Genomic DNA, 24,787 nt, shown 5'->3' on the forward strand with positions numbered 1-24,787 from the left:
TTATTGAAATTTAATCTGTATTGTTGACTAAGAGGATGGAAATTTAATCTGACTACAGTATTTTGAGATGGCAGTTGGCAGTGATTAAGATTAAATAAGACTATTAGAGTAGATCCCTAAGATTGATATTAGCTCCTTAAGGGAAAGTATTGTGTCTTATTCTTATTTACATGTCTTCTAATTCTAAGCATAATGCCTGGCATATTATAGATGCACAATACACCTTGTTTTTTAATGAAGGGATTAACCAACAGAAACTTCTATGGTAATATTACTATAGTTTCCTTTTCTATGTAGGCAGGCAAACAGCCTAAAAATAAAACACTGAAAACAATTTGGAGAGTCCTATCTGTGGAATTGTTGGCCCAATAAAATTCTTAAGTTTAGGGGACCCACAGATGTATAGAAAGTCTGATCTTTAGTGTTAGTTTAACAAGAAAAAAAGATAGTGGCTCCTCAAAAATAAGTACTAATTTTAGAACTCCGTGCATTCATTCTCAATGGTTAGGAGCTTGGACTCTCAAGTCAGAATACCAGGTTTTCAATCTTACTGCCATCACACAGTAGCTATGTGACCTCAGGCAAGTTGTTTAACTTCTCTGTTGCTTAGTTCCTTTAGCAGAGGAAGGTAGAAATTAACAATACAAAGATGGTGGAATGAGATGGACAGCATTACCCTAGGTACATATATGACTGCACAAATGGTGTGTCTCTAAACCACATTCAACCAGAGAATTTAAATGTTGTGCTCCATTTGTGTACAGTGAATTGAAATGCATTCTGCTGTCATGTACAACTAAGTAGAAAAAATAAAAATAATAATACAAAAAGAAATTAACAATACAGTCCCTCAAAGAGATGATGTGAAAATCAGTGACAATATATTTTAAATAATACCTGGCACTTTGTGTTTTAAAGTAATAGCATAGCAATTTTAACAGTGTTATACTTACCTTAAACCCCTATTGATAAATCCCACATTCCAGACAAAATTAGCTTCTTTATGTATCTTCCACAGTACCTGGAACAAGGTGGGGAAAAATACTAGATGTTCAACAAATAATATAAATTTACATTTGAGCTATATAAATTGAATACACAAGAAAATGAAGGCATGTTAAAAATGTAGATGCAATTAATTTAAATAAAAGTGTTCTGGGCATGTGTGCATATCTTCAGTTATTTCCTTATAATTAATCGCTAGATGTTTTATGACTTGATCTTTCTGAAGGCCTTTTCAAAGCATGGAATTTGTTGTAATGCACACTATACTCCTCAGAACTGTTGGCCTCCTGACAAGCTGGCTGTTTGGTTAGTCTGAGTGATAAGGATGCTGCAGCAAAAAGTGGGTTACATGGCAGCACAGCTTTGCTGCTGAAGCTGGAAGACAATAATCTCAGCAAACAGAGCACAGGCGGGCTGGGCCAGCAGGGACTTTGTGAAGGCTCATTTAGACACTTGCAGGTCAATGGGTACCACGAAGTAAGTGCCCTAATGTCAGGGTTGTGATCCTAGAGAACCTGGGTGAGCGGCTTGTTGGTACAGCGAAATGATTCATTCTCCCCGCCCCAGGCACGTATTGGTGGCAATATCCACTCAGACCCCTTGGTGCGAGCTGGAGTGGTGAGCGGTAGCAGCCCCCCGCATTGCCCCTCCCAAGCCGCCTCCTGCGGGTTGGCGCTGACCTTGCGGCGGGCGGCGGGCGGCGGGGCTGGCGCAGTCCGGGTGCCGCAGTGCCGGCCGCTCGAGGGGGCGCCGGCTGGCACCTGGGCCCACAGCGCTTCAGAGCCGCAGTCGCACTCCACCGCCGCCACCGCGTGGGATGAGCCGCGAGGCCGCGCTCAGGCGCAGGAGGGCGGGGCGGGGCGCGCGCCCACCGGCCGGCGAGGGCCTCGCACGGGCGCACGCGCCGCAGCCGCGCGGGGCCAGTGGGTGTGCTCAGGGCGCGCGCGTCGCCGCCTCAGCTTGCCGCGCCGGCCGCGCCGCCCGCTCCCGGCGCTTGGCCCAGCACTTCAGCGCCCAAGCTTCTGTGGGCAGCCCAGGACCAGTGGTGTAGAGTCAGCCAGCCCCGGACCCAAGTACCGCACCCGGACGGTCCCGGTAAGCGGGGGCGGGGGTGGCGGGGGCCGGGCTGTCACTCGAAGGGGCGGGTCTGCGGGCCCGGACTGTCTGTCCTCTTGGACTCTCGAGGTGCTAGTGTGGGAGCGCCCCCAAGGGGGTCCCTCTGTAAAAGGATTAACCCCGAGTGACCGCTGCCTTCCCCCCGCCCCGTGGGAGACTCCTTGTGTGGATGGAGACGCCCAGAGCACTGTGCACTTACTGCCGTGGGGTGCCCTAATGTGGAGGCCACCAGCCCCAGTGCAGAGGGCACTGTCCCTAGGGAGACCTGAGTAATTTGGGGTGTGAGCACCAGGGTGGTCTCTGGAGTTAACTCCATGGAAGATCTTGTAGGAACATAAGGGAGCCCCCAGGAGCCTGTGCGGTCATGGTAGATCCCAGAGAGAAGCCTCTGAAGAAGGACCTTAGACTGTGCCCTAGAGCTGCCCAGAGAAGGAACCTCTGACTGAGGAGAGGGGGATCCTGCCATGGGATCTTTGAGTGACTTCCCATTACTCCAAGGACTTTGGCCTTGACCTCCTGTAGGGGGCTCCATCTCACTTATCCCCCACCCCCAACATGGTTCAGAGGTGGGGACTCTGGGGCTGTTGGTGGTTGTTCATTTCCTGCTCCTACCTTCCTCTATTAGAATTTTTCGGTGATAAACCCAATTGGCTCCAAGCTGGACTTGGCTCCAAGCTGGACTTTAGTGGAGGCAGAAGCTACTATAAGAGCACAGGGGTCAAGGGAGAGGAGGACCAGCCAAGCCTCTGAAGCAAAGATAGATCTGAGCCTTTGGGCCCGATCATCCAGAAGCAATATAATTGGGTGAAATAACTGAGTTTGGCACATCCTAAAAGGAAAGTTCTTTGAAGGAAGAAATAAAGGATGCAAAGGATTTTCGAGTTCCAGTGTGGCAGGCACTATACTGGTATATTTAAACATCTCATATAATCCTTACAGCATCATGAAATTATCCCCTCTGAAACCTTAGATACTCAAGACTGATAGAGGTTTAGCAATTTGCCAAGATCACAAAGCTTGGAATCATGAGATCTGTTCTTCAAATTTTGTTTGAAAAAAAAAAATACCAGGGAAAAGCAGAAGAAAGAATGAATGTTTGTTAATAAGTTACATTAAGGTGCCAACCATAGGTCTTTGCAATACTATATGCTCGATAAATATGATGATTAAACAAGTGTGACGACAGTTTAACTGGAGATGAGACTGCCACAGGAATGGATTTCCACTGAATCCCCAGATTTCAGTGTGGGGCTTCCTTCATTGGCAGCCCCACTGTAATGATACTGGAGGTGGCTCTGCACATGGTTGGGTCTAGGAAAGGCCTCTGGTATGATCTTTGATAGAACTTATTCAGGGAAACTAGAGAAACAATTCAGAGGATGGAGTGTCCTGAGGCCATCTTCTCTGCCAAAGAACTCTTCAGGAAGAGGAAGGAAAGACATGATTATGTTTAAGAAAGAGTGTTGCCCACTATTGTTTAGGCCTTCTCAGTCTGCATACCAGTGGACATTCATCCTTAAATACCACTCAGGATACTTTTGTACAACTGTGCCTCTGCATGAGGAAGAGGAGGAGGGCAGGAAATTGAGAGCTAAGGAAGGCTTATTGGGAATCTGTTGTCTAGGGAGCAAAGTGTCTCTATCTGACATTGATACCCCCTTGTCTTGCTCCCCTCAACATTTTCCTTCCAGGTGAATTCCAAGGATTTAATTTTGGGCCCCAGGATAGACTCTGGGCCAAGCAATGAAATTTACCATAGAACCATTCTGGAAATTTTTTCCTGTTACCCTTCTTCTCTTACACGGATCCAAACCTAGATTCATCCTCCTTTAATAAAACTGGCTTCCTCAGTCTCTTGGGATTACATATTGAGATACCCAGTTAGTAAGAGACAGAACAACCTACTTCACCTAGTGAAAGTTGTTGTTTTTTTAATTTTATGGCTGCCTGAAGGATGGGTGTGGTACTTATTGCACAGCTCAATGGAGTAAACTCTGACAGAGGTTTATATTGGTTCTCATGTCCCCATTATAAAGTTGTTTATAATCCTCTCATTTCAAACCCTCCTCATCATCTTAACAGACCAAAATAAACAAAGGTATATACTATTTGTAAAGAAAATCAGAAGCATCAAGTCTGTAAACAATATCTTTGCTGTAATTCAGAGTTTTTTCCTTGCAGTGTTATTCCTAAATTGCTTTTTATTGAGGGCTCTTGGTATTGTACCCCTCATGACCCTGGAGAAAAATTGCTTGGTTGATCTAAGTGCTCCCCAAATCTTGGACCTTGAATACCATCTCCTGATGTCTAGCATTGGATAAACGTTAAGATTTCAAAATGTCTAAGAATAGTTCCTAACTCCCCTTTAATCACAGTATGAGTCTGCAAATTAAATCATCTTAGAATTTATGTGAAGGAATTACCAGGTGGCCTTAATCTTCTCAAAAATGCTCTCTCCAAAGAAAAACACAAAGAGAGAGAATGGCTCACCCAGTTTCATTGGAGTATGAACAAAATGTGTCTGGATTTTACCGTCTGGATTTCTCAGTCTTTGGTCTTCCACATATTTTCTGATCACATTTTTATGGTTTTTCTTTTTCCAATAATTGCCATATTTTTAACAGTGCTTCCTTTTCCTTGAACACGAATAGTAAAACCAAATAGTGAGGTCTATTTCCCTCGATCTTTGCATTTTTTCCTGTTCCTAAATGGATCATATTTATGCAAATAGTTTCCTATCTCTTTAGATATAAAATCTATTATCTTTCAGTCCCACATGCTTCTCTCCAGCAATGTTGTTTGGTTTCTGCTATCTTCATTTCCCAAATTGATTTATGAATTTCTTTGGGTTTTTGGGGGGAAACAGGTATTTGTTGCAGTTTTGGAGATTGAATTTAGGGGCTATCACTGAGCTACATCTCCAGCCCTTTTTATTTTATTTTGTAACAGGGTCTTGCTAAGTTGCAGAGGCAGGGCCTGAATTTTCAACCCTCATGCCTCACCTTCCTGAGTTGCTGGAATTACAGACCTGCACTATCACACCTGGCTGACTTGTTCATTTCTGATGGGAATATATCATTGTCTACTCTGCCCTCAATCTTGGTTTTGGGTTTTTTTAAAATATTTTTTAGTTGTAGATGGACACAATACCTTTATCTTATTTATTTTTATGTGGTGCTGAAGATCAAACCCAGTGCCTCACACAGCCAGGCAAGCACTCTACCACTGAGCCACACCCCAGGCCCCACCCCTCAATCTTAATGACCAAGTTCTGACAGAAATTGCTTATCAGCTTTGGACCAAGAAACCTAGATTATCAGTGTTCAGATGGAAACATGATTGCTATTTCCATTATAGTATCTCTCTCCATTCTCCTCCACTCCAGTTCCAACAATCCCCTCAGAGACCCACATACATACTAAGTGCTACTTACTTGCCAGCACTATACTGTATAAATATGAGAGTTCTTGCCCTTGAGAAGTTCCCACAGAATCAGTCTGCATTTCTCTAATCATTTACTATAAATAACAGGACAGTAAGGGAGAAATACAGCTTTACAGAGTATTTACTATAATGAATGTTGAGTATGCCTTTTCCCAGGCATCAACTCAACTGCTACTGTATGCCACCTTAAGCAACCACATTCTAGACCCCTGCCAAAATTACTCTTGTCCATATACTTTGAGTGAACTGGTCATCCTCTTGCCTTATAGCAAATGTGGAAGATATGGAACAACTTTGTATTTCGATAGCATGCTATAGTTTGTGAAGTGTATATATATGAGTATATGTCATCTCTATTTGGCTTTAAGAAATGTTTCCTCTTTGGGGGGTTTTCTCACTAAAACAGCATTAAGAGCATTAAGTAACTGGATTTTTTGGTGGGAGGGGGAGGTTGGTTGTTTTTGAAGTTTATGAATCTCCCATAGAGAAAACTCCAGTGATTCACTGCAGTTACCACCTACCAGCTTGTAGGTTCTGAAGAGTTTCCTGTTGGGTCCTAAGGCTAAGCAGTGTATTCATTGGTTAGCCCTGGGACTTTTCAGGGTATACCTTTTCCTAGTCTTAGGAAATCCAATTCTTTTCTGCCCGAAATTCAAATGAATATTCCCTTCTAAACAAATATTTTAAGAATACTACCTCAATCCAGTTCTTTAAGCTGATGCTAACTCATATGGGAAAACAGGTTTCCTTGTCTATTTCTATCCAGCACCCAGGCTGGCTTCAGTATCATCTAAGTCATGATGGAGTCCCCATATAGCTGCATGCCTTGGCATGTGTTTTTACCTCTTCCTGGAATGCTTTTTTTTCCCCCCTTATCCACTAGGGTAACTCCCACTCACATTCAAAATTTAGCTCAAGCAACACCTTTTTTTTTAATCCTATACTTATGCCCCCTACACATGCACATACTTCATTCTCACAGACTGAGTGAGGTTCCATTTGTTCATTCTACCAACAGTTATTAGCACTTGATCTGTGCCTGACACATAGTAGGCTGCATTCAGCAAGCATTTGTAGATTCAACAAACAAGTTAATGGTGATAATCAAAGTATAACAACTGCATTATATGGAACTGAATCTGTGCTTTGGGGACCTACAGCAGAAATAGGGAGTGCCTCTCCATCTTGCTAAAAAGCTCTGCTTGCTCACACCAGCCAATCACTGATGGTGTGATGTTCCTTAACTGTTGCTTTGCTTCTGTGGGAAGTCAGCACTGTAGCTTTTAATGAAGACTCAGCCCAGTCCCCCAGAGGCTGAAGATCATTCCATAATTTTGTTCTCATGTATATTAGAGCTCTGTGAGCTTTCAGTAAATATTAAGTAGCAGCAGGACCTCCCTCATGCCTCATAGTCTTGAGCTGAGGCCAGGAAGACAGTTTTATGCAATCTTTAGCCCATCTGCTCCTTGGAAACCCCAGAAAAAACTGTGCAGTTTAGGGTGATTCTGTCTTCCTGCATAAGCAGAGGTAAATAGAAGGAAATGGGGAGATAATATTTCAACCCCTTCAGGGTCTACAGATATGAAATCTAAAAATAGTGGATAGCCTACTACCAGATGCCAGAATGACTGAGTAGAACAGGCACCAAGAGCACTGTAGGAGGCACTGGATTCCTAAAGGAACAGCCAGTCAGTGGAGAACAACTGGACCATCTGGGGCTTGGATTTTCTCAAAAGATCAGCAAAGGGTAAGGGACTTTTTTTTTTTTTTTGATGGTTTTTGTTTAAAGTCTTGGGCTTGATGCTGATGTGCACAGTAAACTCAGGTTCTATGCTAAGCATTCTGCATTTTTTATAAACCCTGGTTCTGCTGGTTTTCCATACCTTTGTGGCTATTCTATGTTAAGTACATGGTTTCCCCTAGGCTCTTAGTCCCTCAGACACTCGCATACTTCAAGGAGCCAGTTGTTGACCACTCTGAAGTTTTTTACCTGAACATGCAGATACCACTCATGCTAAATTTCTCCTGCTCAAAATTGGGACAGGGCTAGGGATGTGGCTCAAGCAGTAGTGCACTGGCCTGGCATGCGTGGGGCGCTGGGTTCGATCCTCAGCACCGCATAAAAATAAAATAAAGATGTTGTGTCCACCAAAAACTAAAAAATAAATATTAAAAAATTCTCTCTCTCTTTCTCTCTCTCTCTCTCTCTCTCTCTCTCTCTCTCTCTCTCTCTCTCTCTCTCAAAAATTGGGACAGAGGAGATGGATTTTCAAGCTTCCTGCTTGTGCCTTTAAGGCAGGTACTCTCCTGTGGGTCAGGTACTGTCCACAGGACACAGCATAAATTCATGGAACTGTTGACTTTGGTAATATGAGTCTTTCTTGTCTTATCCTGTGGTTGTGGAAATTGGCTAAATCCCAAAATTTCATAGCTCTCCTTTGTAGTAAAAGAAACCACCTGTAGTTACTGTATGGTACCTGTTCTCATCCCTTCAAGTCCTGACTCATCATTCAGGCTCCGCCTCTGGGAAAGCAGAGTGAATGTAAAGAGATGAACTGACTTCACAGTTTCTAGAATTGAGTTCCAGAGATTTGGTCTGACCAGTTATCTGGCCAACTTTAATGAAGAGAAAGGTACTGACACCATGATCTCAAATAAACTTCTTATGTTGCCCAGTCATCTCTGAAACATTCATTCAAAAATAGTTATAGAATAGATGCTCTGTGGAAGGCAGAGGGAACCATTCAAACTTTTCTCCCTCTTGATTAATCATTCTCTTTGGCTGTTTCCACACCTCCCACCTCCCCAGAGATTCTTTGTCTTGTTCCTACCTAGAGAAGTCCTCATAAACTCAAGAAATCCCTTTTAATTGCATTTGAGCCTTTTGAACAATTGCCATTCCCATATCAAGAATCAGATTAAAACAAGTAAATATACTTTACATTTAGCATGCTGAATGAGGCAACTCTTGCCTATTAGGAGGGTTGCTCCTCAGATCTCCACAGCTAAGAAGCTTTACAGAGAGTTCCTGGGAAGAGGTTCCCTAGCTGCCTTTGCCTTTCTGATTTCTCCACCAGCTCCTGCTGTGGAGCAATCCCTCCTCCTTACTCCCACAACTTTACCCTTATAAATAATACCATTGCATTATAAGTAGGTACTCTGCAGAAAATGGGTGTGTCTTGCACACACACACATCCCAGGCTGCCCACATATGCCTTACTGCCTGACAAACACATCTAGACAGCCTTTTCTTACTGAAAGAAAGGCTCTGGTGGTTGATGTTTTCATTTATTCTAGTTCGTGTAGTCAGATGGCCCTGTTCTACCTTCTTGTCCCACTGTTATTTTCTAGCACCTGCTCCTATTCCTCAAGATTTTTCCCAAAAACATCCCTATACCATAAATTTTAGATAGTCACATCATTCTTAGGACAACATCTTTTTATCCTTGTTAAAGAAGCTGAAAATCTCAGTTCCATCCACCAGCCAGAAAAGTAGTCATTATGAACAATTTATAGGATCCTGGCAACTTGATTTCCTTTTCACTTGCTCTTCTTCCTAGGATTTCTTCAGCACAGGAGAGGCCAGGATTTTCTCACCAGGCATTTGTTTTTACTCATCACTAATCAGTACCACTTGTTTGTCTAGAAATTAGAGCTGATTGTGTTAATTTATCAAACACCCCAGGTGCACATTTTGGCGATTTCAGCACACTCACTTTTAATCAAGGGGTCTTTTATATATAGTTTCAATCCTCTCCATTAAACAGTAAGGGATTTAGCTCACTCTAAAGTCTTAATTCTGTTGCATCCTCACGGTTTACCGTCAGTTCAAAATGATGAGAAAACAAAAAAACTTACTTGGAGTCTTCTTTGGATTTTTATGATTTCCTTTTCATGGTTCTGCTCTACATGTTCTACCCCTACAGGCATAATGTAGTCTAGAAAATTGAGCCATTTCAAGTAAAAGAAATAGTAGTGATCAAAAAGTCTGCAGTCAAGCTAAAGAGTGGTTTGTTTTGTTTTGTTTTTATATTTGTTTAGTTATTTTGCTGGTAGATGTCAGATTCAGTCTTCATGGAATTTTATTAAGTATAAACTCCCCAAACCATTGCACTGGCATTATTATCAATTAGGTTAGCTTGGTAGCAGTCTTGGTATCCTTAAAGACAATAATGGTATCCTTACAATGACAGTGGGTTAAAACAGCACTACAGTGTATTGGGAAGTGTCTGTGGTTAGTTTGCTGATACACTATTAATGAGTCTGTTCACTTAGAAAGTAACCCTCTTAATTGGCTGGCCTTTGTTTGATAATTCTCATTATATCATCTTAAAAAAAACAATAAGAACCAAATGCATGCAATTGCTTTTCCTCTAATGAATTAGTCATGAAAAAGTTAATTTAGTCTATTTATTCCAGATCCCCAGATAAGTATTTTCTAAACTTTTTTCTCAATTCATGCCTTCTTTTTTTCTTTTCTTTTCTTTTTTGAGACAGGGTCTTGCTAAGTTTCTAGGCTGGCCTTGAATTTGAAATTCTTGTGCCTCAGCCTCCTGAGTCCAACTGTGCCTTTTTTCTGATAAATACAAGTTGTATAGCTATTCCCTAAAACTTCTGATATAACTTCTGAGAGGAGGCTGCTCCCAGTTATTTAAAGAGCTAGTACCTTCTGCATATCCCCAAAACTTAGAGGATGCTATGAAGTTCTGCTGTTCTGTAGTCTTTTACACAAAAAAAGTGATGACTTTTAATATCTGTTTTGCAAATACAAATACATATTATAATTGATCTGCTGTTTCAACCCACTTCCATATTCCTCCTGTGGTTTCTGATATAGATCCCTGCAACTTGCCCCAGAATATAGACAGTTCACCATTTGAGAATCATTGCTCTAGTCTTTGTATTTAAAAATTAAAATCAATTTTCACTTTTTTATAGTTTGAATGTATCACAGTTTATTCAGTAATTTCCCTAGTGAGATTTTAAAATGCCCCAATAAATATTGTTTTACATAGGCCCACAGGTCAAAGGACCAACCTCTTGTATATAGTAGGTTTTTCTCTCCCTCCCTTTTCTTTCCCTCCCTTCTTTATTTCCTTCCTTTCTTTTAACACAAATGTTATCTTACAGTTCTGGGAGGTCAATAGTCCAGCACAGTCCCACTGGGATAAAATCAAGGTATCATCAAAGCTGCATTTCTTTCCAAAGGCTCTAGGGGTGAGTCTGTTTACTTGCCTTTTCCAGCTTCTAGAATCTATCTGCATTTCTTCTCTCATGGCCCCTTCCTCTTTCTTTGAAGCCAGCAATGGCCAATAAAGTCTTTCTCATGTCTTATCATAGAGAGCAAGTTTTCTTTAGTCAAAGCTATATTAGTAGCTATTCCTCTCCTCTAGACCTTCCAACCACAAAGACTCTTAAGACAAACTTGAGTAAACTTTAATTTTGCATGAGTCATGTCCAGGGCAGAGCTTTCTTAATACTCTTGTCTTTATAGGTGGCCATTTTAAAATTTTAAAAAAATGTGTAATTCTTTAATAAAAATTTTTAAATGATCCTAAAGCTAGGTTTTTCAATTTGCAAATTCAAATCTATTAGTAGTACATGAAATTAGCCACCCAAACCCAACCCATTCCTTCTTTCTAATAAACATAGGTCTATGACTGTTCCCTAAAACTTCTGATATAACTTCTGAGAAGAGGCTGCCCCTGCCTGTTGGAGAGCTAGTATATTCTGTACATCCTCCCAAACCAAGAGGATACTGTCAAGCTCTGCTGTTTTGTAGTCTGTGTTACAGAAAGTCATTATCAGGAGAATAAATTAAATAGGACAGACAATATCAGGGAGCATCACATATAGTAAAAGTACGATTGTTCTACAAAACTTTGGGTTCAGTTTTAGTTCTATAAACACGTGCATATATAGATCACCACATAAAATATATTTCTTTCTCTGAGTCATGGTCAGAGATTTGAAAAACATACCACTTAAGGTTTCTGAAGAAAACCTAGTGGTTCTGGAAAATGTAATTGCTCACAATGAAAATATGAAATGAAAGGTTGAGTATCAGTTTTGCATTCTCCCCTTCAGATGCCTTCACTGCAAGTTGGGACTTGCCTTCCTGCCTAGCCATAGAGCACAGCCATTGCCCATGAGGCAAGTGGGCAGTGTCTGAGGACTGTAGGCATAGCCTCTTCAAGAACCCCCAGTTCAAAGCCTCAGCAAAAACCTTAATATATACTCTCCTTTCCACTCCCACCCCACCTGGCTGTATACCCTCATTAGATCAGTTGGCCTTGTAAATATGGAAAAAACATGAGCATTCTAAATGCTTAAGAATATATGCTTCAAACACTGTCTTTATCAGGCAGAGACCCAAAGCCCTAAGCAATAAAGCAGCATGTTCTGAGTCACATTACAGCATATCCAAACAATTATAAGACTTATGCCAATCCTAGTATTTTATACATACACACACACACACACACACACGTGTGTGTGTGAGTGTGTATGTGTGTATATATATATGACTAATGTGCAATGTAGGAAAATTAGAAAATACAAAATAACAAAAAGATTAAAAATGTACATGGAGTCTTTAAAAACTTAGACCATAAGCTGGGTGTGGCGACGCATGCCTGTAATCCCAGTGGCTCAGGAGGCTGAGGCAGGAGGATCTTGAGTTCAAAGCCAGCCTCAGCAACTTAGCAAGACCCCGTCTCTAAACAAAATATAAAAAGAGCTGGGGATGTGGCTCCATGGTTAAGCACCTTGGGTTCAATCCTCAGTATCAAAAAAAAAAAGATAGATAGATCATAGCACTTTTATAACTTGCTTTATTCATTACGAATACATATTTTGAAAATCTTTCCACATCAATAATTATACTTCTACCTCTGTTTGTCATGTTGTTTAAGACTTCCCTTGTACCATAAATTAACCATTTCTTTAATGTCCAATGTTGTTTTCAATTGAAATAAAAAGGATTTCTTCTTTTATGATTTTTTTATAGTTGTAGATATACAGCATGCCTTTATTTGTTTAGTTTCTTTATGTGGATACTAAGGATCAAACCAGTACCTCACACATGCTAGGCAAGAGCTCTACCACTGAGCTACAGTCCCAGCCCCGAAAGAAAGGATTTCTTAATCACAATTTATTAATCACTGAAGCATGATTTCCTAAATTTGCTCAATAAATCTTTACCACTATTCTGACTACTCTGTAAGAGAATTTCTTATTCAAAGTAAATATTTTTCAGCTATATTTTTCAATTTTACACATTTACAAACGAGGGAGATAGGTCTTTCCTTTTTTATCAGTCAGTTTATAAATTCATGGGTTTCCTTGGTAACAATAGATGGCAGGGTAGAAATCTGCATCACTGATGCATATAAGCAGTGTTTCGGGGAAAAATATGTGGCTGTCATCAGACATAATATATATTAAGGTTTTATTTTTAAAATCAAGACTTCTCCACAATGAATTAATTAATTGGGAACTATTTTATCAAGCATCTATTCTGTTCAGACACCTTGCTAGGCAGTAGAGCTAGATACTCTGCAAGATAATGCAGTATAATAGAGGAAGCTGACATTGATCAGATAATCATCCTGTTAAATATGTAATGATGGAGTGCCCTACAGCCAAAGAGTATGGCACTGTGAGCACTGCTGGACTGGAGTCAGCAGTGACTTTCCCAGGGAAGTTATACTTGAGCTGAGCTGGACAGATAAATAGGCACTAATGGGACAGGGTATTCAAAGGTTCTCCAAAACAGAGGGAGTATGGCAAATAAAGGGTAGTATGATTGGAACATAGAGAAAAAAAAAGAAGGGAGGGGCTGGGGTTGTGACTCAGTGGTAGAGAGCTTACCTAGCATATGTGAGGCACTAGATTTTATCCTCAGCACCTCATAAAAATAAATAAATAAAATAAAGGCATTGTGTCCATCTACAGCTAAAAAGTAAATAAAAATAAATTACAAAAAGAAGAGAGGTCAAACTGCACAGAGCCTCACGGGCCATGGTAAAGGGGTAGATTTAGGGGACCTTTCCTAAAAGCTGTAGAAAGCCATTGAAAAAATTTAATCAGGAATAAGATGGCACCTGTATGTTCCAGGGATAGCCTTATTTCAACCTGCACAGAATCCAACTTACTATTTCCTACTTTCTGTAACTGATACTACCACTCTTCTCACTACTCAATTTAAGCTACATTCTCTTCCTTTATCCTTCATCTAATCAGTTATCTAATCAGTGATTTATCCCTAACTTTCCTTAATTCTGTTTCCATGGTAATAAATACACTTGGTATCCTACTGTCATAATTTCAGTTTAAGCCCTCTACCTCTTGTCTGGACAATAGCCTTCTAATTGCTTCCTCCTCTCCTACCTATTGTTATCTTTTTCCCCAAACAAGCAAGTGAACTTCTTACTCATCCCTTAAGGTCCACTGTGACCCCTAGTACTATGAGCTTACCCTCTTTTAGATATTCCCAGTGTTTTATTTGACTTCTTTGAATTTTGGTATTAAATAGATCAAGTGGTAAAATGCTGTTCTCCTTTTTCTGTTTCCTATGATGAGCAGTTCGTGCCTTGTCCTAATACTACTTAATAAGCCTCCATTATAATGGATTGAGGGCAAAGCTAAAATGGACTCTGTTCCACTTAGAACAAGTATTCTCCAGCTGAATTCCACTAAGGTTCCTTAGACTAGGAGGTGGCAGACCAGCTTTTCAATGTGCCATATCATGTCCTTACTTTCCAATGCTATACACCGTCCTGCAGAGAAGGTCAGAAATAACATTTCTTTTTTAAAGGATTTGGACCTTTCTTGCACAGTTCGGAAAAAAGCTGGGCACAGTGGTGCACACCTGTAATCCCAGCAACTCAAGAAGCTGAGGCAGGAGGTTTGCAAGTTCAAAGCCAGCTCAACAATTTAGTGAGGCCCTAAGCAACTTAGTGAGACTGTCACTAAATAAAAAATTAAAAGGTCTAGGGATGTGGCTCAGGGGTTAAGCACCCCTGGGTTCAATTCCTGGTATGGAGAGAAAAAAAAACAGTTCAGAAAAAAAAGCTGAAAATGTGGGAATGACATTAATGAAGTCTTAGAAGAGTGGAAAATATTGTAGAGCCTGTAATAGACCAAATTATGAGATAAACAAAGAGATCGACAAAAAGACAGCTACAAATTAGAAGGGCAGAGGAGCATTTTTGATCTTTACCACATGCATAGGGATGGCAGAGTTTCCTGACTACCTGATTCAGGAGTCTTCTAACAATAGGAGTTCATTCACTGGTTAATACATAGTGGGCATTTCATGAGGACTATCCCTGGATGGATTGTGTACCACACTTATTGGAGGCAGTTTTCTTCAGTCTGAATGCCTGAAATATGTTATGCAAGTATGCTTTGAGCCTTGAGTCTTCTTGTGGAATAGGGGAGAAACCTGAGTTCTGAAGTCTCCAATCATCTCAAAGTATAGAGGACTGGGACTCCTGGACAAATTTGCTTTAGCATATGAAGGAAGATGGAGATATTATTTCATATATTAGAGTGCTTTCCACTTTACTAAGCACTGTTAACGTATTTTATTACATTATCCTTATGACAGCCGCGAAAAAGGGCTAGTAAGAAGTAAAACATCCTCCGACTCCCTTTTTTTTAATCCTTTTTTTTTCTTGGTACCAGGGATTCAACCCAGGGGTATTCAGTCACTGAGTCACATACCCAGCCCTTTTTTAAAAAATATTGTTTAGTTGTTGATAGACTTTATTTTATTCACTTATTTATATGTGGTGCCGAGAATTGAACCCAGTGCCTCATACGTGCTAGGCAAGCACTCTACCACTGAGCTACAACTCCAGCCCCCAGCCCTTTTTATATTTTATTTGAGACAGGGTCTCTAAGTTGTTTAGGGCCTTCCTAATTTTCTGAGGCTAGCCTCGAACTTTCAATCCTCCTATCTAAACCTCCTGAGTGGCTGAGATTCCAGGCATGTGCCACCACACCCGGCTCCTCTGACTCCTTAACACATACTCTCTCCATTCTTCAATGCTGCTGAGTCTATAAAGGGAACACCATTTAATAACAGTCAGTGCTTCAATAGTAGTTGAAACAGATTGGCCTAACATGTTCAGCCATTGACTGAGTCTGTTCCCTCTGCTTTTTGTCCACAGAACCATGGGGGTGTTGATGTCCAAGCGACAGACAGTAGAACAGGTACAGAAAGTGAGCCTGGCTGTGTCTGCCTTCAAGGATGGGCTGCGGGACAGGCCTTCCCTCCGACGCACTGGTGAGTTACCAGGGTCTCGTCGTGGCACTGTAGAGGGCTCTGTACAGGAGGTGCTGGAAGATAAAGAAGCAGAGGCAGGCACCCCAGTGGTCCAGGAAGAGAGCAGTGTCAACCGTGCAGCCTGGGAACGGCTACGAGACGGACGTGGAGTGGAGCCTGAGGAGTTTGACAGGACCAGTCGATTCACACCCCCTGCCTTCATCCGCCCCACTCGGAAGCTGGATGATGACAAACCTCCAGATATCTGCTTGGAGCCCAGAGAGCCTGTGAGTGTTTAGATAGAGCAGAGTTATTCAGTCTTAGTCTTTCTGATGACCAAGGAGCAGGACAAAGAGATATGAGTTATGAGTGTGGTTGAGATAAGACTCAAAAACAGAAAGATGGAGCTGAGTTCAGAACAATCTTTTTAAATTTTTTCCATAAGAATAAAATTAGAAATTTGAGAGGAGGGAGTTAGGGTATATCACAATGACTGGGAGTTCCTACTGGTATTTGGTGCCAAAATCAGGATACTAAATGTCCTGCAGTGCCTTGGACAATCACTCATAATGGATTGTTCTCTCCAAAGAGGCTAATAGCATTCCTGTTCAAAAACATAGTCACAATGGTCTGAGCATCTAGAAGAGTCTCCTGGTTCTTGTCTATCAGGAAGACAGCTCTGTCACCTTACAGGGGCTTCAGTTGGAATTTATCCTCTAGGCTGCTTCAGAGACTCAGCCCCCATGCAAGTAGCTCTATGCTTAATGGCCATAGGATCTTGCTGCCTGAACTTTCACATTCCTATTCATTCCTGCCATCTTTTCCCAGATTGTCAACGATGAGATGTGTGATATCTGTGAGGTCTGGACAGCTGAGAGCCTCTTCCCGTGCCGGGTCTGCACCAGGGTTTTCCATGATGGCTGCCTGCGCCGTATGGGCTACATCCAAGGAGACAGTGCAGCAGAAGTGACTGAGATGGCCCACACAGAAACAGGCTGGAGCTGCCACTACTGTGTGAGCCTGGACTGCAAGGACAGTGAGCTGTTGTATAGAAGAGGACTTGGCACTTTCTTTGAAAACCCAATCTTATAATGCGTGTTTCTAGGCAGTGACCTGAAGGGTTTTCTAATAGTACATACAAGCAGGAGTCCTAGAGCTAGGATGGGTTTTCAGTATTTTCAACATTTGGGGTTAGGGTGTTCTTTGTTGTGGGAGCTCATGCACTACAGGATGTTTAACAGCATTTCTGGCTTCTATTTCACTAGATGCCAGTAGCACATGCCCCTCATTGTGACAACCAAAAATGTGTCCTGGAGGAAGCAAAATCACCCCTTTTTGAGAACCATGGAGCTGGGGGTGGACTGATAGAACGAGAATAATTACTCAAAGTAATATTGCCTAAAGCAATGCTTCCTCTAATAGTTTGTAGTTGTCATTTATTGTACTCACCTGAACATCAACCTGAGATCCTAAGCAACTTGCTTCCAAAAGGAATAGATTCCATCACAATAAAACTCCTTAGTCCTATGATCCTTACTTGACCAACTACCTGGCTCTTAGAAGCATTTGTTCTTCATCTCTGAAGTGGTGGTTATGTGAATTAAATAACAAAGCTCTATTGATTCAGAACTTTGCAAATTATAACAAATGTCTTCCAACTTTCAATGGACAGAATCTAAGGTTTCCATTAAAAGCCATATTCATGTCCATTTCTCACCACACCTGAATGGAGTTCAACTCTTATACGTTGCGCTGCGTATATCTTCATTATTCTCTTATTTCAGAGTAAGAAGCATTGGATGATTACCCTCTTCTTCCTGCTGCTTAGAAGAAAACAGAGAACTGCCACTCTCTCTTTCTCTATGGCTTGTCTATAAAATGGATTATAGAACAGTTATGTCCAGCTACTTAAACACCTTCCCCACTAGAGTATGCCACAGCAGACCCAGCTCTACGAATAACCTTCCCTAGTACCATTTTCCACCCCTTGAGATCCCATTCTTTTTGCCCAGAAACTCTGCTTTGCAGTGTGCTGCTGGCATGGGACTGAGTTGAAGGTGTCTCCTGCCTCCTACCAGGAATGCCCTGCTCCCTTCCTAATTTTCTGTCACAGTCCTACCAACATTATCACCACTCTCCACCAGGCTTTCTACAAAGGCCTCTTCCAAGTTCATCCCTTCTTTGCTTATCTCTCAGCCAGGCTTCTTAAAAGAACTTCATCATCTCCTTGTGGCTCCTGAGTCACCCTCAATCTTGACTTCTTCATCCATCATCCTGCTGAATTGCCTCTTCCTAAGATTACCAGTGATCTCTTCATTGTCAAATCTCATAACCTTTTCTCAGGCATCTTATTTGATCTTTTTGAAGTATTTAGTGCTTATTTCCTTCACTTTCTTAGGGTTTGAGTATGGTGTGTGGGAATTATTATTAGCTATGGAAACTAGAAAAGATAGAAACTCAATAAAATCCCCCCGCAATTGTATTACCATTGTTAAGATGACCTCCTACATTGTATGGCTCTCTTTGCCTAGTTTCCAGTATCATCTTCTCTACTGATTCTCCTGCAGCCTTTTTCTCAGACAATTCTTTCTCAATATCTATAGTTTTTTGTCTCAGTCTTAAATGCTAGTGTGTCTCACAGTCCTATTGCTAACACTCTCCTTTTCTCACTATACTCTTTCTTTCTCTTTGGGTGACTTCATCCTATTGAAACACTAACAACTCCCATATCTGTGTGTCCAGACTTAAATTTCCTGTTGCTTGAACTTATCCATCTTGATGTCTCACAAGTACTTCATGCTCAACATGCCCTCAAATGAACTCATCTTTCTACCCAAACTTACCCTTCCTCCATTCCTTATCTCATCCCCCAATTTAGTCCTCGCTCATTTTTTCCATCATAGTTCATATGTAGTAAGACACCAAGCTCTGTTGACTCTACCTTTAATATCTCTCACATGCCTCCCCCTTCTCTTTTCTCATGTATGAGTTTAACCACTCAATCATTTCTTACCTATATTATTGCAATAGCCACCTAACTGCTTTGCATGCCTCCAGACTTTGCCCATCTAATTCATTTTCCCACAGCAATCAGAGATTTGAACGTGGCACTCTCCTTTGGTGCCTCCCCTATTTCCTTTTCCTTTTAGAACAAAGACCTAACTTGAGAGGCTCAATCAAGGGAGTTTCAGATGCTTTATAGTCAAACTACCTCTTTTCCTTGTACCCCACCCCCTCACACATATACTTTCTGACTATCTCACAGTGTTGCATACATACTGTGGTGGTGCCTAGCATATATGAGGTGCTCAATAAGTGTTTATTGAAAAACTGGTTTCTTTATGAAATCCATAAATGAATATTAATGAAATAACTGCTTCTGTTCTTTGCTGGCATTTTAGGGGGAAATTGATCTTCTGTTAAAATCTTAGATAATTTTAAGGACTGGATAGTAATAATAACAAAAAAGAGCTGGGCACAGTGGCACATGCCTGTAATTCCAGTGGCTAGAGAGGCTGAGACAGGAGGATTGTGAGTTCAGAGCCAGCCTTAGCAAAAGCGAAGTGCTAAGCAACCCAGTGAGACCCTGTCTCTAAATAAAATACAAAATAGGGCTGGGGATATGGCTCAGTGGTCGAGTGCCCCTGAGTTCAATCCCCGGTATCCCCCCTCTGAAATAAAAAAAAGTCAGGTACAGTGGTGCACACCTGTAATCCCAGAGGCTCAGGAGGTGGAGGCAGGAAGATCATGAGTTCAAAGCCAGCCTCAGGAAAAGCAAGGCACTAAGCAACTCAGTGAGACCCTGTCTCTGCATAAAATACAAAAAGAGCTGAGGATGTGGTTCAGTGGTTGAGCACCCCTGAGTTTAATCCCTGGTACCAAATAATAATAATAACAAACAAAATATCAATGCTTGTTTGGAATTAAAACTTACGTGTCACTACAAAAAAATTCATTTAGTTTTAGGAATCTTTTGTCATAATGGCATCTCTTTTAAAACCATTCCAGATTCATTTAAAGCAATATAATCCACTAGGATCAGAGCTAGAATTAATTTTTTTGCTAAAATATTCTTTGGGCACAACCTAACACAGAAGTTAGATAAATAAAATGTATTAAGTTGGAGCTGCTCTCTTTGAGGAGCACAGGGATTTATATTTGTGCCCACTCACTAGCCTCCTTATCCCCTGCAGCACCTTTCTAAGGTATTTTCAAGAAACCCTGAGGTTAGCTCAGTAAATAATTTGAAAGCTAATATTTTAGTAAAGGGGACTCAGTAAAAGTCAGGACATCTGGATTCTGAAGAAAATTCTGCCCCAGAGTTAGCCAACTCTGAGAAAGTTCTTTCCTCTTCCTGGGACCTCAATCTCTTTGATTTATAATGGGAAGCAGGAATTAGGTAATCTTGGATTGCCTTCCAGTTGAAATACTATTTCTGTTCCTCTTGATCCTTAGCATTTCTTTCTTACTGGCCTATATGGCTACTGACTCAGCTTTTCTTTTTTTCAGGACAATCTCAACTTGCTGCTTACTGAGGAAGAAATGTACAGCCTAACAGAGACCTTTCAGCAGTGTAAAGTCATCCCTGGTAAGGCTGGCCAGTGCTACCAGGAGGAAGAAGGGCCAAATTTCTTCTTCATCCTTTCTAGGATGAGCCATGCATGCATAGAGTGTTCTGGGATTCAGGAGATAGGAGGTAAATGGGTTCTTGTTCCTGAGTTGTTGGCCAGCAGAGGCACCCACCCCAGCATAACCTGAACTAACCTGGCTATGAGAAGCAAAGACTTAACAAGACCTGTGGCTGGGGGGCACTAAGGGCATCCTAGAAATAAGTGGAGATGCCCAAGGCTGAGTAAGGGTGGGTATGACCAGCAAGAGGTGCCTCCTATGGCCAGGCATGGTGGTACATACCTGTAATCCCAGCTCTTCAGGAAGCTGAAGAAAGTATTGCAGGTTTGAGGCCAGCCAGAAGAACTTAGTGAGACCCTGTCTCAAAATTTTAAAAAAGCTGAGGATGTGGTAGAGCATTTGCCTAGTATGTGTGAGGCCCTGGATTCAATCCCAAATACAGAAAAAAAAAAAAAAGAGCTGCTTCCCACAGATTGCTCCCTGACGCTGGAGGACTTTCTTCGCTACCGCCACCAAGCAGCGAAGCGGGGGGACAGTGACAGGGCACTGAGTGACGAGCAAGAGGAGCAGGCAGCCCGCCAGTTTGCAGCCATGGACCCTGAACATCGAGGCCACATAGAGTGGCCTGACTTCTTGTCCCATGAATCCCTACTACTACTGCAGCAATTGCGTCCCCAGGTGAGGGGGCAGCTGGGATGAATTTCCATGGGATATTGGGTGACAGAGGTCTGGAAAGCATTCTGGGCAGGTTGGGGGAATACTGGATACTGTCTGAGCAGGAACCAATATCAGGAATGTATTCAGGTTCCATCCAGTGACAGATGATAAGTGTCCAGGCTGGAGAAACTGCCCCAGAAAGATTAGTTTACACTGAGCTCCCCTAAAAATGTTTCTTCTACCAGAAAGGCTCTAGAAACTTCCAAGAGAGATTGTAAAGGTTAGGTAATGGGAGTAGGATTCTCTGTGGCTTGACAGTTTATAAGATATTTTCATCTCCAAGAACTTAATGTGTCTCTTCTTCCTCAGAATTCACTGTTGAGGCTTCTGACAGTCAAGGAGCGGGAACGAGCCCGAGCCACCTTCCTGGCACGGGGCAGCGGGAACACCATCAGTGAGGCAGAGTGCCGCTGGGCCCAGCACTCTTGGTTCTGCAAACGCCTCATAGAGGTTCCTTCTTGTGGTGTGAGGTCTGCTCCTTTCCAGTCTCTGCCCCCATTTAGTCTTCCTTCTCTTTTTTCCCCATGCCAGTGGCCCTTGGTGTGAAAGGTACCTTCCTGCTGGTCCTACCAAAAGCCGGGAGAGGATCCTCCTATGCATTAGGCAGAGGACTGTTATTCCTGTTGGCCAGTTCACAGGGTGAACTGTGTTGCCATAAGTCAGAAAAGCATGATGAGGCATATCCAGAGCCATGGGTTCACCAGAGTTTGGGAGCAGTCAGGCCTTTCACTATTCTACTCCTAACCACATGTGCTTATGCCTAGCAGTATCAGCCACGTGGGTCCCCTAGCAGACAGCAGCCCCGCCAGCAGCAGTGGCAAAAGTCAAGATAAGCCCCTACTACCTGCAGAGCACGAGTCCAGGTGAGTAGAACCTCCTTACCTAGCTTTCTCTATCCTCCCCTCCCTAATACACATATATAAGTAAGAGAGAGCATCACCTACAGTTACTGAAGAATAGCAAATGCCTCCTCCACAGGCATCAGACCCCAGAAGTACACATTTGACCCCAGTTCTCTAGACCCAGCCAGCCCATCTGCTGATTTGGTAGCGCAGTCAGACAGGTGAGGCATGAGACTTGGCTTCCTGAATTTTGTCTAGCTTAAGCCATGCTCCCATTGCGATCAGGTCTTGTGAGCCTTTGGGTTCTGCATCAAGCCTCATGAGCCTATTCTTTATTTATGTCTGCTGCAGATCTGTGGACTGGCCCACCTTCCTGCGAGAGAATGCTGTCTACATCTTGGCTGCTCGCCCTAATAGTGCAGCCATTCACCTGAAACCCCCAGGATAGCATGGTACAGAGAAGTTTCGGTTCAGGAGCACTGGCATCTTCTCCCTTCTTCCCTTTTCCTCTTCCTTCCACCAAATTCTGGCTCTGAGACTCATGGGGATTGGGCACTGCCAGCATCTTAATTTTTCATTAAGCTTTACGGCACTGAAATCACCATTCCCCTCACAACAGAGGCAGTTAGTACATTGCCACAGGGAAAATCCTTGAGAATTGTGGCAGCATCCACTCCTGGACCGTCCCCTGTCCTCACATCATAGACTGAACTTGCCACCATATGCATACAAGTGTGCACATGCACATATAGTCACACACATGGATATCGGTCAAGCTGGTTCTTTTTATTTGAAAAAAGATCAGAGTCCTTTTGTGAAACCCCTGGTGTGGATGAAAGGTGTCTACTCATCTCTTCTATTGTCCAGTTCTGATTTCCAATAGGCAAAACTCTGGCCAAGTGATTATTAACAAGGGAGCATATCAGATTCACATTCCCTCCTGAGGATACTGAGAGGCCCTCTCTGCCCACATTGAAAACCCCTTCTGTGGTGAGCCGATGTTACTAGTAGGTATCTGTTATGTCCCTGAGTATGGTGAAGATGGAAAAAATGGTTCAAAACTACCACTTCAGTTTAACCCATTATTTATTTAGATTCTAATTCTTTGAGACAGATAAGGTAACTGCTTGTGAGATCCTGGCTGTAAAAGAGGGAGACAGCCTCTCCCGGAGACCCAGAATTCTAGGAATCTCACAGCCAGGTCATACAAATCCAAAAAAGTCTTTATCAGAATGGTAACCAATGTGAGCCTTCCTGGCCCCCATTTTTCAGATTGTTAGCACATGGCCTAAAACCCAAGGAACCTGAATGGAACAAATATGCTGGCAGGAATCACAACCCTCTGTGTTAAATGCCTCACCCAAGTCAGCTACCACAGAGACCAATGAAGACAAGGTCTTCAGGGAAGAGGAAAGGAGAGGGCTCATTCTTTTCCATTGTTCCAGCTCAACCATAGCCCTAGAAAAGTGTGCCTTTGTGTGGAGAACAGAGCCAGCCTCTTTCCCAGCCGAAGAGAGAGCAATGCTACAGTAGTCCTGAGCAGGGTCTTCTTTCAGCCATCCTGACAGTGAGGTTAGGGGAAAACTAGGGCCTATGAAGATTTGCATCTCAGCTCTCTCAAGCAGATAACATCCCAGTAGAACTTCACAGAAGGAAGAAGTTTCTCCTTTTCCCCATCACTGAGATGTGGCCTCAATTGCTGCTTCTCCCCACTGCTCTCTACAGTCGTTTTCTCCATACTGGGGCCTGGGCATGGGAGGACTCTGAGAGACAAGCAGAACCTACCAAAAGGGCACCAAGTTTGGCCTGCAAGCCTCAGCCCTTCTTCCCAAGTCTCAAGTCAGTGTGTGGTGTGGGTCAGCCTTGGCCTGGGGTCTAGGTTCTAGATTTCTGTTGCCAACTGAATTACTTAGATATAGCCAGATCTGACCACCAAGAGTTATTCTAGAGGGAATTGAGTTTAGTCATGCAGAAGCTCCATGGCACGTGTACTAAATTGGGTGCTTACAGAAGAAGGAATACCACTTGGTGTTGAGATACTCAGAGGAAGGCAGGAAGCTGCCACCAGGGGCTTGGTAAGAGCCCTGTGTAGTTTCCTTCTGTAGGAATGGCTTGAGCTAGAAGCAGGGTGAAAAACTGCTGGAGATGGATTCTTTAGGACTGAAATGAACAGGAGAATAATGTATATATATGGCCCTGAACATTTTGAAACTCACAGCCCTGTAAATACTCATCAGCCATACTCCCTGGACTGATCAGTCAGAGGGGCCATTATTCAGTCTTATTTTTTAAAAAGGAAAGAAAACACATGACTCCTGGACCCAAGAACTGTATCCAAAGCTGCCAGACTTGGTAATTTTCACTGAGAAGATTAAAGCATGTTAAACACAAGGGCTCTTACTTTCCTGGCAAGTCATCCTCTATACCAGTGGCCCTGGGCTGCTGGGTCTCACAGACAAGACATTTTGAGTAGAGACAAGCTCTGGGCTTTGAGAGCTGGACAGTTTTTTTTCTCCTGACTCCTTATCTGACACAGAGACTAAAAGTCCAACTTCTTGCTTCTTGATCCTTCAGAGATGAAGGTGATGCTCATTGCTCTGGAGCTGCTGCTTCTACCTCTCCATGAGTGAGTGGTGAGAGACTGTGGGGCCAGACCAGGCTGCTCTGTCTCAGGGCCTGCATAGCATGCCCCAGAGTTCTTGCAAAATGGGAAAAAGCTGATTTAAAATCACCCCTCTCCCTGTCTGAAGTCAGCAAGCTT

General features: G+C 42.4%; 1 protein-coding gene across 3 annotated transcripts; it reads left to right on the plus strand.

The window, feature by feature from the left end:
• Positions 1-2,065: 2,065 nt before the first annotated feature.
• On the plus strand, positions 2,066-22,474 carry Phf24 (PHD finger protein 24). Of its 3 annotated transcripts, none has more exons than XM_026380345.2 (8): positions 2,066-2,100; positions 15,744-16,125; positions 16,667-16,852; positions 20,348-20,426; positions 20,940-21,145; positions 21,494-21,654; positions 21,949-22,047; positions 22,378-22,474. In XM_026380345.2, exons 2-8 carry the CDS (start codon positions 15,748-15,750, stop codon positions 22,472-22,474), a joined length of 1,206 nt encoding a protein of 401 aa, XP_026236130.1. In that variant the 5' UTR covers positions 2,066-2,100; positions 15,744-15,747. The 3 variants fall into 3 exon arrangements, with proteins under 3 accessions (XP_026236130.1, XP_026236134.1, XP_077654192.1); XM_026380349.2 differs by lacking the exon at positions 2,066-2,100 and having other exon boundaries at positions 15,748-15,795; positions 15,907-16,125; positions 21,952-22,047; XM_077798066.1 differs by lacking the exon at positions 2,066-2,100 and having other exon boundaries at positions 16,016-16,125; positions 16,717-16,852.
• Positions 22,475-24,787: the final 2,313 nt, after the last annotated feature.

The sequence above is a fragment of the Urocitellus parryii genome, chromosome 4 (assembly GCF_045843805.1).
Source record: "Urocitellus parryii isolate mUroPar1 chromosome 4, mUroPar1.hap1, whole genome shotgun sequence".
In the NCBI taxonomy this organism is placed as follows: Eukaryota; Metazoa; Chordata; class Mammalia; order Rodentia; family Sciuridae; genus Urocitellus; species Urocitellus parryii.